Raw genomic sequence first — 18,553 nt, 5'->3', positions numbered from 1 at the left:
GGGTCTCCAAAAACAGATTTTTTTAAACTGAAAATATAGGTATGGGACCTGTTGTCTAGAATGCTCGGGACCAAGCGTTTTCCAGATAAGGGGTCTTTCTGTAATTTAGATCTCGGTACTAAAATATTATATTAACATCAAATAAGCCCAATGGGACTGTTTGGTCCCAATAAGTATTAATTATATCTGAGTTGAGATTAAGTACAAGGTACTGTTTTATTATTATAAGGAAATAATTTGTAAAAATTTAAATTATTTAATTATAATTATGGGAGTCCATGGGAGATTGCTTTTTCCATAATTCGAAGTTCTCTGGATAACAGGTTTCCAGATAATGGATCCTATACCTGTATTTTTTTTTTACATATACAGTTTGTATCTGTTAATCTAGCAAAAATAAACTATTTCTTGACAGTAATTGCCCATTTTATATTTTATTGTATAGATTTTTCAAATAACATTAGGCCCCTGTTTAATTTCTTGGTCAAGTGCTAAAACCAATGTATTCTACAAAGCTTAACTACATTTAAATGCCCATAAAACCCTTTAAATGCTTTGTATTACCGATACTTTATGGCAAAGCAACCAAGCCCTAGGTTGTTATGAATTACAAAGACAAAAACACTGGGTTCCTACAAACAGGAGACTGTCACATTTTATTAAACTCTCATATGACTCCGTTAAGACACTGATATTTACCTTCTTAAAATCATATAAACGCTGCTACAATAATTGTACCCCATGTAACAGCATTTAGACTTTCTTTATTAACTGTACCTAAAACATCCTAAATATAGCCACTTTCAATAGCAAAGGGGCTCCGCTATCTAGAAATTGTATCTTGAACTCTAGTTTTCAGAGAATGTAATTTATACAGTTCCTGTCTAGGATATTATTCATTCTGATATCTGAATATCATTTCATGTAGAGTGGTGTTAATGAATTTAGCCTAAACGTATGTTAATTTGTCCATTACACTCCAGGGCCACAAGATTAAGACCAATAGCCCACATAGCTCTATGCATGTCACTGAATCCATAGTTTCTGGCTTGGGTGAAACACAGGGCCTGCCTATATCATTTGCAGGTTAAATCCCCTAGCAGTTATGCACCGTATTAAGAATAACTAAGAAACACCAAGATTGTAAGCTCTACAGGGCAGGGACCTCCATCCTCTTGTGTCTTTGACTCTTAACTTATTGCAACTGTATTTATCTGTATTTATTGTTATACTTTGTATTTATCTATTATTATCTTAATAACCCCCTGTTTGTATTAATGTATTCTACTGTACAGCGCTGCGTACATAAGTATCGCTTTATAAATAAAGAAATACATACATACAATACAATGAACGAAAGTTAGCAATGGGGCTATTCTTGATCAAGATTCCTTGCCTGCTATTCCATCCATTGTCATTATAGCCCTCCCCAGAATCCTAAAATCCAAAAACACCCCTAATTTTGAGAAAACATCCCAGTTTCTGACAGGAATTATTATTCTAATCTTTTATTTATTTATTTAGTGCCAAATTTTGCAGTGCTTTTACAGAGATTATACATTATTCACTGTCCCTGTTTCAGAGGAGCTTACAATCTAAGGTCCCTATCACATTCACACACACTAGGGCCCATTTTATCAGGAACCCATTAAGCTGCCTGTACGTTTTTGGAGTGTGCGCAAAAATCTGAGTACCCAGAGAAAAACTACACATACAGCAGGGGGAGATCAGACAAACTCCTTGCAGACAGTGCCCTGCCTGGAATCAAACCCAGAACCCACAGAGCAAATAATTGAAAAAAAAAATATATAAAAGTATTTTATTGTTCCAGAAAGAAATTCTTAATATTTAATCTTACTCAGACAAACAATAGTTAATAAAATGGGCCCAATTTTGTAATAAATGTGCTAATTTGCCCCATTAACAGCACAGCTTACAGGGGCAGCAGAGGCGCAGTTACCCTAGAAATTATCCACAAATACTGACAGTTAAAATGAAACCTCTTTTTATAGCTGCTTGTCCTGCTCCATAAAGATATATAAATTATATATCTATATACTCAACCCCCTCTAACTATTGGATATATGACCTTAGACATTTTACTGAATTGGAAACAGGAGGTCAATGCCTTTTTTCCAAAGCTGAATAACTGCTGTCTGCAGGGATCTATAAAGCATTTTAATTGCTGGTTTTAAAAATATTAGGTTTATAAAAAGTATAATTACCTATTGCATTGATATTTGTGTGCATCTTTCTGGCTGCAGATAAAAACAGAGCTATTCATTGATCCTGGCGTGAATAATATATGAAATATATGGTGTGTGCGCACACCAACCGGTCCCTCCACCTCTCATCTCATGGGGTCCACCTCCCTGCTCAATACACTCTCACGCTTTTTACTGACCCACTGAGTTAACTCCTTCTTCATTCCAGAACTACAGTGATCCCAGCCTATCTTCAAGGCCTACCGGGGTTGGGGGCGGGAATAAAAAAGCCGGATTTAACCCTTTAGCTGGCAGCAGTAGAGAACCAAGTGATGCTTAATGCATTGACCCCAGCCAGGCTTGGAGTGCAAGCATCTATATCCTCCAACATACACATAAAATAAAAACACAATATAAATTAGATCAGTGGGACACACAAAAAAAAACCCTCAGTGTTCCTTAACCAGATTTCTAGCTTCGACTTGCTTTAAATCTTGTCTGCCTTCCATTTAGCAATTTACTCTTTGTTTATCTGACGCTGTTTCAAATTAATTTCTTCTGGTAGACAGATCTATGCTTGCACTATGCTTTCAGTGATTCATATGGTTCTCCCTCGTGCCGACAACCTTCAGCACCAGTGTATGACCTCTTCCTCCAGCAGTCTTCTATCTCTAAAATATCTTTCCCTTGTGGACTCACAGACTCTCTAGAAAAACAGCTTGCAATAAAGAAAAGCCTTGCTCACTTATATAAAAGACATTTCCTATATAAACAACATGTGTTTAGACTGTCAGGCTTTAGCCAGCTCCCGAACATTTGCTAATTATCAAATGCATTATCAATTTGTGTTACTTTGGAGTGGCACAATACTGTAAATAAAGTTATATAATAAGAATAGCAAAGGCCAAACTTATCTATCAAAATGCCTCTTCTAGCACCATACCTTTTATTCTATTTATTGTATTTAATCTACTTATTCATAGAACTGACCAAAGGAAGTGAAAAATCCTTGCCCTATATAACGGTAAGGCAGTGGTCAGTCATTTAAGGCCTGGGTTCCTACAAGGTCTTGATGCTTACAGTAATTAAGGGTGAGTGGGAAAGGCAAACTGTTCTTAGCTAGAGTCAAGATGATAAGTATAAAAATTACACAGAGTTTAGCTATCAGCAATGTTCTTCCTATTACCTTTAAAAATAGTGGTTAAAAGTAAATGTAAAGAAATGATTATTTATAAAAAGTGCATTGCTTAATAATAATGTGACTTGGTAGTGATTTACTTAATGGGAAAAATATGACAGCTATTTTTCCAGCCACAAAAAAATGATTGATGGCATTATATATACACACATATATATATATTCTTTTTGCCACTGTATGAACAGCAGCAAACAGCAATATGACAGCATTTCTGATCAGCACGCAAAACTTTCATTTTATTGTTACTCTTTTAAGAGTATGTGCTGTGATGTATGAAAGAGACTGCCGGTCTGTGGTTGGGAACAGAGCGTTTAAGTAAAAAAATTAGCTCCTATCTTAAATGCAGATATGATCAGCAGAAAAAATCATCTGAAATGCTTTTAATCTACAGGAATCTTTGGATATTTGTTCAATCTTTTTTCACGCAGAAGAGCCTGAAATAGATGAGTTACGTCTCCTTCTGTAACACAAGCATCAGTTGCACAGTGTATGATACCAGCTGCGTGGAAATTGAGCATTTATCTTTGTTCTTAGGGAAAACAAAAAGAGGCAGGATTTTTTTTTTTTAAATAGGAGGAAACTACTTAAAAAATCAAACAGAAATAGTATTGATTCAACTTTGGAAAATGGTATTATTTTGCTGGGTACCAATGTTTAAAGATGAATCGCTGTTTACTTTGAATAATGCAGCATGACGCTATCTTGCGATGAATATATATATTTATATATATATTGAAAAAAGAAAAATGTTGATTTTTTTTTCAATCTAGGCTGAAATACTGACCAGTTGTAAAATCTGGCGCGGTGGAGAGCTGTGACTTGATACGTCTATTACTGTGTTAGATTGTAAGCTTTGCGCTGAAATCAATGTCTCATTGCTTTTCCTCTCTGACCTCTGCTCTCCCCCCCTGCTATTCCCAATCCTGTGACTGATCCCTAACACTTTGGGGAGTGACAGGTGATTTCCATATGTTCTGATAAACAAGGTGCGGGCAGAGAGAGGAATATGATTAACCCCTGCTGATTTCCAATTCTCATCCACCTCTGAAGGACACGGCTTGCAAAGTATTAGAGCTTCAATCACAAGCACAGACTGGGATGGAGAGATACTTGCAATGCCTTCGAAATTGCTCATAATAGGCCAACAACTAGGAATCTCATAGAAAGGCTATAATAGAAATATACTGGCAGGGTTTATAGGAGCGAAGCACAATTTATACATGTGCAACTCGGTCTGGGGAGATTTCCTACTTACAGCATGTAAGAGTTCTTCCTAAAGCAGAAATATTAATTACTTTCTTTACCATGCTATGTACTTATGTGTATCTGGAAGTAAGTGTGAGAGTTAAACATGTTTATGTATGTAATGTACATATATACACGTGTGTGTGTGTGTGTTTGTGCCCCTGTATGTAAATAATAAAGCTATTGCCTCACAGAGCATAAAATGCATATATAGCATGGAGCTTCTTGTTAGGATCTGTATATCTTTTAAGATCCTTTCAGAAAACATTGTTCCTTATATATATTATATATATATATATTATAAAATAATCATATTCAATAAGAAACCTTTGGAGCACAAGAGTTTTCCCTTTCAAGCAAAATATGATCTTAGTTTGTAGGAATGTGACACAGATAGATGATAGACAGACACAGACAGACAGACTCAGAGAAAGAAAGAACAACTATATATATATACATACATACATATATATATAATTCTAGTATATATCTATTATATAAATATAAGCCAGAAAAGTAAAATGTAGTATATAAAGATTTAGACACACACACACACAATTTGGGTGAGATACAAAGAAACAGAAACCTAAATAAGATAAATGCATTTCAAACATCCACTATACGTGTGGAAATATCTATGCATAATAATCAATACTAACTGTATTATTTATTGCATTACATTGTTGTTATTCAGTAAATGTGATGTATCACATATATGGGATAGTAATAAGCAGAAAAGAAGCATGATCCACATCTGCATTTCTGTGCATCCGTATTAAGTTAATAAAAGATATGACTCATAATTGACATTACCAATACCAATCCGTATGCCTTTAAATAGATACACACCTGCTAGTTACAAATATAGGCACTGGTACCGAGCTTTGAACACTGAGAGTCTGTCTGTTTCCTATAAAATGTTATTTTTTTATCTTTTTTTTCTAGATTTAGATGTCCCAGTAAACTCTGTATATGATTTCCACAAGTCTATCCTGGTAATATAAGGCTATAGACTACAGACATGGGTCATGCTGGTGGGAAAAAGTGGCTTCCTAACAAATTCCAGCAATGTCACAGAGACATCCAGATAGATGGGTGGAGTGACACCGAGTGACACAGACAGACAGTTACAGGCACTTGTACTGATGTGTAATGAGGGCAGACAGATACACTGAATGTGATAATAATACACTTAAAACTGTATATACATAGAGTGCCCTGTATGCAAGGCTACTAGCACATGTACAGAAATGTTCATTCCTCAGAAGAATTACATCAGATGTAAATGCCACATATCTGTCTATTTATCGTCTACCAGTTTGTCTATCACCTGTCTATGTATTTAACCATTTTCTGCTATTAATGAATTATTTGTCTAATGCCTGCAACACACTCTGCATTACAAGATCACGTAGGAGTCTCATGAGAGTGCAAGTATGCACCGGATTCCTAGAGACATCTGGCCCTGAGGTTCTAAGGTGTTTGCTTGGTAAAAAGAGGAGACTCGTTAGACTGAGCGCTGGTTCTGCTCGGCAGGGAGGGATATGGCTCTGCCGAAAGGAACGTTTTTGCACTGGGTACATGGCAGGAGTCATCAGAGTTACCAACTAGGAAAATAAGTCTCTTTAGTGTGGCTGTGCAGGTAAATACATTACTGGAAGGTGAGAACCCATTTTTACAGAGGATATGTGACTGGGAGAGAGCTTTAATACATGAGAAGAGACAATTACTAGAAGTAAATATATAACTCTATTATAATTAATAGACAGGAAAGGAGGAAGTTACTTACAAGAGAGCACTGGCGTTAGACTGCAGGACTAAAGTGCAGAAAGTTACTGGCGGGGAGTTTTGGTTAAACACCGGCTGCAGGCGAAAGAGCTACAGGTATAGTCTTGGTAATACACTGGCTTAGAGACATTACCGCAGACAGTTATAGAGTATAGCTCTGGTAATACAGTTGTTGAAAGGCAAGGGTGGAGACAGTTACTAAGGATGGTTCTAATTATACAATGGCAACAAGGCATGAATGGGGGAGGTTAATAAGGGAGCTCTGGTGATACACTGGCTAATGGACTTGAGTAGTGTGGAGTAGTGAGTGGAGACCATGGAGAGCTCTGGTTGAACACTAGAGCTCAGGACAGTTACTGGAAGGTAAGCTTGGGCTCTGCAAAGGCTGCAGGGTAGGGAATAAGAAGGAAATCACAAGCTGGCTGCAGAGAAAGGGTGAGTTGATGGTAGGAGGACATCTGTTCTCAACACTTGGTGAAGGGACAGAGTAAATGCAATGGAGAGGTAATGAGTAGGCTACACTGTCTCTGTATAGGCAGGTGGGCTGCAGAAAAAGAAAGATACTAGGTGGAAACTTCTTGTTATTATCTGGGCACAATACAGGAGCAAATTAGTGGCAATTCTACAGACACTTCCATGCTGGCTGAAGTTCAGCTGAGATACCGCTGTAACTAAAAGAAAGCCTTTGGTCCTACAGTGTCTCTGTGAAAGGGAATAGTTACCCAAGGATGAGAAGCTCGGGATCTGGTCTGGAGAAGGGAAAGACTAGTTAAACACTGGCTCAATGGCAAGAGCTTTTGTTGAAGATAAACCATAATTATACGTACATTAGAATGTGATGAAATCAGGTTGTACATTGGTGGGACAGCTAGTTACTGGCCTTACAACAGATGGGATTAAAATACAGGTTGAGAACAAGTTCTTTTGATACATGGAAAGGGAAGGTGTGGGAGTTTGTGGCAAGGATCCAAATTAACTGCTGTGTTTCAGCAATGTGATATAAAGGTAGAATTCTGATTTGGCAATATTTGAAAGCAGCAGGGAGTCACAATTAGCGCTGCACGGTTTGGGACCTGACTGAGAGGAGGAATGACTGAGGAAAGAGTTCTGATCCAGCAGAGGAAAGCATGAAAGGAAAGAGAGCGCTGGTACAGGAGAGGGGGAGAGTTACTGGTCATGAGGTGGCAGATAGCGAGAGATGGAGAGGTACTGGGGAGACTCGGGTTTATCTACACTAGCTGCAGGGCAAGTGTAGATACTGGCGTTAGAGTTACTGTGGGAAGCAACCCTGCTTTACAAAGGCTGTAAGACTGAAACAAGGATGGATCTTTAAAAGGAAAGTGATTTTTCTGCACCAGGCAACACAGAGAAGATTGCAGGTGCAACACTGGCTTCGGGGCAGCAGAGAGTAACAGAGATACTGGGAGGAGAAGTCTCATTATGCAATGTCTGAAAGTGAGTGTCGGGCTACTTGTAGCGGGCGGTTAATTCTACATTGAATCAAGGTCAGAAGAAAAGGGTGGGGGTTACTGGAGAGAGCGAGAGCAATAATTCAATGCCGGTTGCAGAACAGAGGAAAAGGGAGAGTTAGAATGAGAATTACTGTGGTTCTCCACTGGCTACTGGGTAGGAGAAAGTTACTGGGAGAAAAGCTCCAATCCATGGCTGCAGGGCAAGGGAAAATGAGTGCCGCTGGCTACACAGCTCACAACATTCACTCCATACAGAACAGAAGAAATCGAGAGTGAATAGAAAGAATGTTCTAACTCTCCAGCAGCAGCTGTAGTAGACTGACTGATAGGGGAGCACTTGTTCTGCCCTGGTCTGAGGGCTGGAGAACTCAAGATTAACTGGGAAGTGAGCTTTGCCTTTACACATGTTGAAGGACAGAATAGAGTGCCACTGGTACTGTAACTCTCGACATTGTCTACATGGGAAAAACAGGGAGTGTTTATGGGATGAACGCTCTGCATGAACACTGCTTGGTGTTGTAGGGTAGAAGTGAGGGAGGTTTACAGGGAGGAGAGCTCTGCTTCTACACTGGAGTTTCTACTTTTACACTGGCTGCAGGGCACAAGCCAAAATGGCAATTTATACGCTATGGACAAACATATATAAAACACAAAAAAATGTAAATAGAAGTCACCTACAGTTGCTGCAAGCTGTCTTTTCCTTTGAACAGACTAAGAGGGAATCTATTTTATGGAAACAGCCCTTGCAAAAGGGCAATATTGATAGAACATCTCCCCACTATGTCAAATACACTGTAAGTGTGCAGTTAGGTACCTGAACCTATTTATATCAAACTGTTAACTGAAATACAAAATTTCCTCCAAACCCAATGCAATAAATGTAGATATCCTTGGTAATGTCACAATGGGCCCTCTGTTGTGGCTAATTAGGCCCAATCTCTAGCCACACAGTGAATCTACTAATGGCAGAACGTTGAATCATAATATACATTCCATTTCTATGCATACCCTAATAGCTTACACACAATAATGTATCACCCTATGCAACATATACCCCTTATTCTGCTAGTCAGGTCCCCCTGCTGGAATGGTCTGAAGATACATAACATATTACTCAATTTACTCAGTCTACATACCCCCATTGCATCTCCCCCACACTCACCACAGCCAAGTGTCTGACATGCCAGTTTCACCAAAGGACCTGTTGGTTAGAAGTTTCTGGAGCTAATGGCACACCAACTAGGAGTTCCCCAAGGTGAATGGGTGGGACTGCCGATATCCTATTGCACTGGCACTATGTAGAGACATGGAATGAGCAATGTGCCCATTGTAGGTGCTTCTCTACCACCAAACTTTCCTCCCCAGAATAATTTCCTCCTGTCTCCCTACACTGGGATTCATTCTGTGTCCTTTCACACAAACCTTGTGTTCATACACTGAAACTCAAGTAGCCACCTAAAAGACCAATACAGCAAGAAAATGCCCAGGAAGCACACAACAAGCTTATCATTGGTATAATATCTATTTATTTAAGGAGCCATGAGGCAGTTCTCACAATGCCCTCCCCATGCCCCTCTCTACAAACTATGCAGCCCAAGCAGCTCAGTTATGGAAGTTTATGGCACCTGTTATTTCAGTATGTCACATATACAGCACCTCCAGTAAGTTTCAGCCTTTCTCTTACAGCCACATATTACCTGCCATTTACTTATCACACAAAGCCACAGGCAGCACATAAAGGAACATATCATATAGAAACCCCAAGCCCCAGGGCTGATACTTGTGGGGGTGCCTTCCCCAGCCAGCAGCGCTGTGCCCCCGGGCCCTACATATTGGCACCTATACATAATGGCACCTATACATAATGGCACCTATATATATTGGCATCTATACATAATGGTACCTATACATAATGGTACCTATACATATTGGCACCTATACATAATGGCACCTATATATATTGGCACCTATACGACCCTCCAGAAAGCAATTCAGCTTTCCCTCCTGAAGAGAGTCCACACTTGAGCCCCTATATACCCATGCGTCTCCCTAGAACACTTCCAGCCCCGACCCCCCCTCAGGACCCCGCACACTCACCGCTGTTGGTAGGAGCTGACCCCGGGCACATTATGCTGGTGGCTCCCGTTGGCTCCAGCGCTCCTGGCCGCCCCGGGTTCGGGAGGAGCCCCCGGAGCCGCCGTCACCTGCACGCTGAAGTCCGGGAAGATCCTGATCATCGCGCCGGCCGCTGTGTTCCTGTGCCCGGGCAGATCACATCCCCTGCCCGGGGAGCCCCGCACACCATCCGGCACAGTGGGCCGGGGAGAGAGGGAGGGAGACAGACAGAGGAGGAGAGAGAGAGGGAGAGAGGCTGCTGCACTCACACCATCCTCCTAGTGAGCAGCTGCTGCTACTACTGAGCCTGCAACTAGTGACAGGGGACTACAGTGCGCTACAGCCTCACTGCATTCACTCGCCACTGTGTGCGCTGCACTCTCCCACACACGCACTGGCCACTCTCACACACTGCACTCTCCCACACACACTGCACTCTCCCACTCACACTGCACTCTCCCACACACTCACTGGCTACTCTCACACACTGCACTCTTCCACACACGCACTGGCTACTCTCTCACACTGCACTCTCCCACACACACTGCACTCTCCCACTCACACTGCACTCTCCCACTCACACTGCACTCTCCCACACACTCACTGGCTACTCTCACACACTGCACTCTCCCACACACACTGCACTCTCCCACTCACACTGCACTCTCCCACTCACACTGCACTCTCCCACACACTCACTGGCTACTCTCACACACTGCACTCTCCCACACACGCACTGGCTACTCTCTCACACTGCACTCTCCCACACACTCACTGGCCACTCTCACACTGCACTCTTCCACACACTCGCTGGCCACTCTCCCACTCACACTGCACTCTCCCACACACACTGCACTCTCCCACACACTCACTGGCCACTCTCACACTCACCCCACACACTCACTGGCCACTCTCACACTGCACTCTTCCACACACTCACTGGCCACTCTCCCACTCACACTGCACTCTCCCACACACTCACTGGCCACTCTCACACTGCACTCTTCCACACACTTGCTGGCCACTCTCCCACTCACACTACACTCTCCCACACACACTACACTCTCCCACACACTCACTGGCTACTCTCACACTGCACTCTCCCACACACTCACTGGCTACTCTCCCACTCACACTGCACTCTCCCACACACTCACTGGCTACTCTCCCACTCACACTGCACTCTCCCACACACTCACTGGCTACTCTCCCACTCACACTGCACTCTCCCACTCACTCACTGGCTACTCTCCCACTCACACTGCACTCTCCCACACACTCACTGGCTACTCTCCCACTCACACTGCACTCTCCCACACACTCACTGGCTACTCTCCCACTCACACTGCACTCTCCCACACACTTTCTGCCCACTTTACCCACCGACACTACAGCCTGTCTGTGCCCACACCGGATACACACAATGGGCTTTGTGTACTACCGTCTGCACACCGATGCTATTCCGTTGTATATACCGCCACTGTCTGTATACAACATTGTGAGGAATCGAACACACGGAACGTTACATACAGCCGCTGTGCCGCTGGGTATACTCGCTCCTATTTTGTATACACACTTCAGACTTCCATTGCGGGATTGCGCTGGGTTCGCACACTTTCATGAGAAATATACTCTATGCACAATGGGCTCTGTATGCACAATTCTGCCCTGAATCTGATATATTAGCTCTAGATAAACAGTACAAGTACATGTTTGCTGTTGTGTAGACAAATGAACTGTATAGCACCAACCTGTGTACTACACTGTGTAGCTACATATAACAAGCTGTACACATAGAAGTACCTGCATACTGGGAGTTTTTGGGTCCAAGCCAACCTTCTTGTGTTCTAACATTTGGTTAATGGGCATCCCTCCCTCTTAGGTATATGTCATATAAGGTATATGGGAAATCATGGTTTCACCTCCCCCTGCTATAATTAAAGGAATACCTAGGGCAGTAAATATCCCTCAAGTGGCCTTCAGGCTGGGCCCCCACCTGCACCCTCTGCTTTGAGTCCCCCACAGTTTGGGAAGGGAATCACTGTATTACACAGCACACATATACTTGCACTGCCTAGCATACTGCAGCTTTGTATATATGTTTGTATATTTCTATTTGTATAGTGTTTCATGAAGTGTGTGTTTATCCTGGACTTTAACACATGCATAGACTACATAGCAGAGTAGCACTGTTGTATTAAACACCAAACCTCTACACTTTATTCATGTACACACAGAATGCTTGCAACACTGTATGCTATGCACCCATTGAACCTAATGTGTTTCTATTGTATAATTATAACCTGCCTGCTCTTTTGTTTGCATGGTGACTTATTGTACATTTATCCTTAATTAAATCCCACGCACTTGCACTGTAGGCAACCTTATGTATATGGTTGCTGTATAATCACAGTTATATTTGCAAGGAATGTAAAATACATATTTACTACACTGCCTGCTGCCTTGTACTTTCCATACATATGTACAGTATATGCTCTGCTCTTTATTCATTGTACAACATCAAACGTGCTTTCTGTTTAAATACCAACCCCTTTGCACACAGTATATTTGGCCATTTCAGTATACACGGTGTATGTCCCTCAGTGCAGGGTGCCACATAAAGTGCCTTCCCCAGACTGCCAGGGCACCAGCTGTGCATACTTCTTTGTACGGAAGTGGCTGTGTATCCCCAGGCCCGGAAAGCAGATAAAATAAATGTAATAAGGCTATTAATGGGCTACTGGGGAAAGGGGGATGTGGCCTAACGGACTGCCACTGGGACAATGGAGAAACAGAAAGTATGTGTAACCCCCCCCCAACCCATGCTTGAGCTAAGATATTTCTTCATACCCCTGTTAGTTAGCTGTGATGCTGCATGATTCTTGTTACTTTCCAGCCTGCCCAGTTATCACCCTGGCTTCATAGTAAATACCTCACTAGTTATATTTGTTTGTTCTTGTTATTCACCCTTTAGTTACAGGGAATCTAATTTTGCTTTGTGCCGTTGTGACACACATCTCTATTACCTAACGGAGGATTTCAGACACCGTAACTGGCCGATCTTCCCCATGCGACTGTTCCCCAGGGCCATGCAGTGATTTCTCAGACCATTGGGACAATTCTGCAGACTATTGTCCCCATTTTCTTGTCTCTTGCAACCACTTGAACCCTGAAGCCGTTTCCCAGGGCTGTGCAGCTTTCCTTTAATGCTAGATCAGTTGCCTCCAGAATCTTGCAAATCTGGCCATACACATTAAGATTTTCAAAAGATCTTTTTGTTATCGAAGGACCAAGATTATCCTGAAATGATCGTTTAAAAGTAATATTTGTCCATCAATAAAGATGACCATTTCAAGCAATATCGCCTAGTCGAAGCCAGGAAAACGTCCTAGCTGCTTGGTCCCACAAACAACTGGACAATGGGCAAATTTAATTGTTAACGATGAAAATTTCAAACCTGCCCAGTCGATTATCTGATCAATGTCAGATGAAAAATCGATAGATGTACAATCAATTGGTGCCCACTACCCTTACCATAATTTGACAGATTTGTCAGATCACACTGCAATTGGTCGTTAAGGAGAGAAAAATCTTAACATGTATGGCCGGCTTTAGACAGAGATCATACTCACTGCAATAACAATCATTCCAGCGACCAACGGTTGCAGGAAAGATTGTTCGTCCACTCTACTAACAATAAGAGCTGAATCGTCAGATATGCAGGTAGAAACAATTACGTTTCTTTACCCCTTAGCATTAACAAATAGGTGATGTTCGATCACCTTTTCAAAGAAGCCCAATCAAAATTTTCAGACTTGCTTGATAGACGAGACGGCCGATATTCAAGGGTTTTGCGATATCAGTCGCCTCGTCAACACTCCATACATACACCAAATATCGTACAAACAAGGTTCAGTGCATGTATGGGCACCTTTAGTCTTTTTGTTGTTGTTAAAGAGGTACCCTAGCAACTAGGTAGTGCCTGTCAGAGAGTGCTGGGGGTTGTTGACAGATCCAGGCTGACTGAACTGTTTGGACCAAATCAGACCCCTCTACCATGGAAGCTATCCTGAATGGGGCAGCTGGAACTCTGAGGTATGTCACAGTGTGGTACACTGTGGCATACCTCCCAGTGCCAACTGCCCCACTCAGAATAGCTCGCCATAGTCTTGCAAGATTAGACTGTGACGTTACTCCCCACATTATGTTAATATTGCCCACAGCTACCAGAAAATAATAGGCCTGGGTCCACAGTGTATCATGAAATTCGTTTGGCCCTAACTGCATAATAAAATGCTGGAGGCCAAGGGAGAGCAGTTAAAAGGGAGAGACAGAAACAATTTTTCCACCCAGCCCCGGAGCCCCTGTGCCTGTCAGTCAGCAAGATCCAGGCTAGGGGGGCCTTAAAATGGTCCAAATTGTGCCCACAGTTGACATGACTGACCCCGTTTGTAGTTGGATGATAGAGGAATACACATCTGGACACTGGGGCTGGGACCCCAAAATGTTCCTGCCCTAGCACCATTGTTGTGCCCTAGCTCAGTAGCCAATAAATTGAATCTTCCATTCCTTGGCATTTTGCCATGGACATATAATGAGCATTTGCACCGATAGCTGGAACTCATGGGAATGAATCCTCTTTGGGCCTGTCTGGTATATAACCATACTTTAGATATGTAATACATCCATCATTAAATTAACCACTTCATTCATAGAAGTGAATGTATACATTGCAAATCCCCTTGGGGGAGGGGGACAAGGTCTGAGTATTCCTTTTAATTCACTGCCATCCATCCATTGCTTCCCTATTTGTCAGACTTTTTTTTCTAATATAAACATACAGATCGCTTTCCTTCTCCTCATGTCTCTGAAACCCATTATATTTATTAGATAAACAGTACTTCCCTAATGCCTGAATCCGCCTAACTCCAGGCATCTGTAATGGCCCCTTATATGAGATGACAGGCAGGGTAAGTCATTATTCAGGGTCCAGAGGTCAGTATGTAACGTGCAAAAGATTCACTGAGATATTCTGTGTTAGGAATCAGTTATGTACTCTGGAGCACCGACACGGCACTGAGCTGCAATGTGAGGGGCGGATATTAATGCACCAAAGGCAGTTACTTATAGGACTACAAATACATATAAGTCTTACTGTATATAATGAGATATTGCATAGCGTGTTTTACATGTAGTGCTTTAAGGGATTTACCTTGTCTCTCTTAATTTACTGGCATAAACCTTCCATATTGCTATTCATGTCACAAGCAGAAGTGACCCTGCTGATAAGCAGCACAGGTAAATTCATACCATTTAAAGGAGAAGCAAAGCTCAACAAAATAATAAGCTAGAAATGCTACACCTAAAATCTGGGGCTTCTGTACCAGCCCAAGGCAAGCACAGCCCTTTAACAGTGAATATCTGTGCCTACCAAGATGCCCCCAGTAGTTGCTGATTCAAAGCACATGCTGTGGGCAAATGCCAGCTGCCTGGGCTTAGGGGCCACTCACTATATACAGTATAGATACAATATAACATTCATGATAGCAGACTGGTTAGTAATTAATTCAGATCACAGTACATGGCAGCACGGGAACCACAACAATTCTGCAAAGAAATTGATTGATAATCAGCCCTGTGGCATTTGTTTCTATGACAGATGTATCCTCACTTTCCACTGATGTTTTGATTATATGCTGTGGCCCCTAAGCTTAGCTTTTCAACAGCAGCCAGCACACACTGAGCATGTGCAGTTACAAACACAGAAAAGATGACCTAACAAGATCCAAGATGGAGAACTGCATCAACTTTAACAACTTTAAAGTTTAAAATAAGCTTTATCAGAAAGGTCTATGTAAATACAGCCATAAGCACTCACAGAAACGCTGCACTCAGTCCTCTATCAAAAGAAACCTAGGATTTCTTGTCTTCTTTTTTGTAAACATGTTCTTAGGGTATCTGACTTCCTCTCTCAAAAACATCCTTCATTCCCGGGGCCTGAGTCTGCACAATTCCCCCCTCCTATAACAATTAATAAAACTCACTCCCCCCACCCTTAGGAATGTGTGATCTGAGCTACCAGCCACTATATGTACAACAGGAAGCTATGAAGACAAAGCTTAAATGGCAGCTGCTATCTTAAACAAACGGAAGGAGTTGTTTACTCAGGTATGGTAAAGCTTTCTGCAGAATAAATATAGTGTTCTAGGTGGCACTAATGTGGTGAATCTATTGGCAGTAAAATGCCAAAATGACTTTTCTGCTCCTTTAAAGGCCTGCATCATTATTGTTATTGAGTTGCTGAACCTGTGAGTTGGCACACATGAATATGAATGTTTAAACATAATCTTTCATATAAGAATAACATTCTTGAGTTACTGTTCCTTTAAATATCCTACTTTGATCATTTTACCTCCCTATTCAACTGAAGGAGCTTAAAGGGGAAATTAAACAGGGCCAGACTGACAATCTATGGATTCTGGCAAATGCCAGAGGGGCTGCTGTAAGATGCCACAGACACTCACTATTTATTGGGCTGGTGGGGCTGTTTGGGCCTCTGTGTACTTGGAATGCCAGGGCCTATTTTGAATCCCAGTCCGGCCTTTCTTTAAACAAGATTTTAATCTCATTGTGTTTATTAAAACCACATTTTTTATTAAGCTTCAGTGTGAATGCACTGTATGCATGTATATTATGTTTGCCTTATACATTGGTTAAAAATGAGCAATGTTTTAAAGTTATTTCTAAATGTAACTGCAATTTAAAGCAGTATTTGCCTGGCTGCTTATATTCCCTGTCTCCTGAAACCGTATAGCAGAAACCAGCCAGAAATCAACAGACATGGTGGACAACTGGTTTCTGCTTAAAGGTGCCCATACACGTTGGTGAGGTCGTCAAGTGAGTGGATCTTGTCTCGATATCCCCACCTATGGGTGGGCGATATCGGGAAAATGTAGGCTAACGGCGGCAATGGCACAGTCGGTTCAGGGACCACATCAACGTGCCGATGCGGTCCCTGATCTGACTGAATCTTTTAACCTACCCGATCAATATCTGGCCAATTTCAGGCCAAATATCGGTCGGGTATGGCCGTCTTTCTGCCCCTACACGGGCCGTTAAGCTGCCGAATCGGTCCAAGGGACTGATATTGGCAGCTACAATTGGCCCGTGTATGGCCGCCTTAACTGTGACAAATTGCAGAACAGAACCAGAGACCAGAAAGGGACTGAGGAAATATTGCTTTCAATTGCATTCACATGCAGAAAGCAACCAGATAGTAGTATGAATAAGAGATGCGGACCAACTACAGTTTTTCCCTTTAAAGCCACACCATAAAAAGGGTGAAACATATTCCATTGGAGGCATGTTCTTGTCAGGCCCGGACTGGCAATCTGTGGGTTCTCAAATGCCAGAGGGGCTGCTGTAAGATGCCATAGACCAGTGATCCCCAACCAGTGGCTCGGGGGCAACATGTTGCTCCCCAACCCCTTGGATGTTGCTCTCAGTGCCCCCAAACCAGGTAGTTATGTTTGATTTGGTTGAATAAAAACAAGATTTCCTACCAAATAAAGCCCCCTGTAAGCTTTGTGTGCATAGAGGCTCCCTAATAGCCAATCTTAGCCCTTATTTGGCTCCTCCATGCACTTTTATGGTGCTTGTGTTGCTCTCCAAGTCTTTTTATATTTGACTTTGACTCACGAGTAAGAAAGGTTGGGGACCCCTGCCATAGACAGTCCCTATTTAGTGGGTTTCCAGGACCTATTTTAAAGCCCAGTCCAGACCTGGTTGCTGTGTCTTTATTTTTTAAGTAAAGAAAAGTGATAAATTGTTCTATTAAAAAGGATCTCCACCCATAAACTGTTCTGCATACTAAAAGAAAATATCATCCTTAGCCACTTTCTAGCATACATGTATTAGAAAAATGTAAAAAGTTTTAATATGTGTGAAATTGCAACTGAAAGGTGTATTTGTGTATCTCTTTCAGTCCATTTGTTCTGACTCTTGAAACATTGTAGCAGAAGTTTATTCTACTCTAGCTCTTTTAATATGATGGCTTCTGCTACATTGTATAAAGAGTCAAAACCAGTAGTGTAGAAAATAAAAACAGCCAGACAGATCAATAAGCAATTACATGTGCCAATAAGTCCACTGAAAATGTGTAATTAACATATGATGGGGAGTTGCTTAGAAAAGGAAACATTTTGGGTGGAGTTTCTTCTAAATACAATTTGCCCCCACTCCGCAGGGCCCCATATATAGATGAGTCAAGGCAATGTGGTTTGTCTAGTTCAGTGCATACATGAAGGGGTTAAGGTTCTTTTTTCTGATTACAGGGCACTTGGCATCATTTTGCACCCCGTCAGTGGTTTTGATCCTGTTGTAATCCAACTTTGTATCAAGCTCCGATTCCACATTGACAAAGAAATTCCAGGCGTTAATCCCTTGACAGCTGCAGAGGGAGACATTTCAACTGACCAATTTCTGCTTGTGTGTGTGTGTGTATGTGAGTGCGTATGTGTGTGTGTGTGTGT

At 41.9% G+C, this 18,553-nt stretch overlaps 1 protein-coding gene across 3 annotated transcripts in view; it reads right to left on the bottom strand.

Annotated features, from left to right (window-relative positions):
- npas3 (neuronal PAS domain protein 3) overlaps nt 1-10,424 on the bottom strand; it is a 284,441-nt gene extending 274,017 nt beyond the window's left edge. For all 3 annotated transcript variants that reach the window (XM_012968644.3, XM_012968649.3, XM_012968646.3), the window contains exon 1: nt 10,005-10,424. In XM_012968644.3, the coding sequence (XP_012824098.2) occupies nt 10,005-10,144 (140 nt within the window). In that variant the 5' untranslated portion in view covers nt 10,145-10,424. The remainder of the gene's footprint in view (nt 1-10,004) is intronic.
- Between the last annotated feature and the right edge of the window lie 8,129 nt (nt 10,425-18,553).

Source organism: Xenopus tropicalis, chromosome 8 (genome assembly GCF_000004195.4).
Source record: "Xenopus tropicalis strain Nigerian chromosome 8, UCB_Xtro_10.0, whole genome shotgun sequence".
In the NCBI taxonomy this organism is placed as follows: domain Eukaryota; kingdom Metazoa; phylum Chordata; class Amphibia; order Anura; family Pipidae; genus Xenopus; species Xenopus tropicalis.
This window is presented reverse-complemented; position numbering and strand designations above follow the sequence as displayed.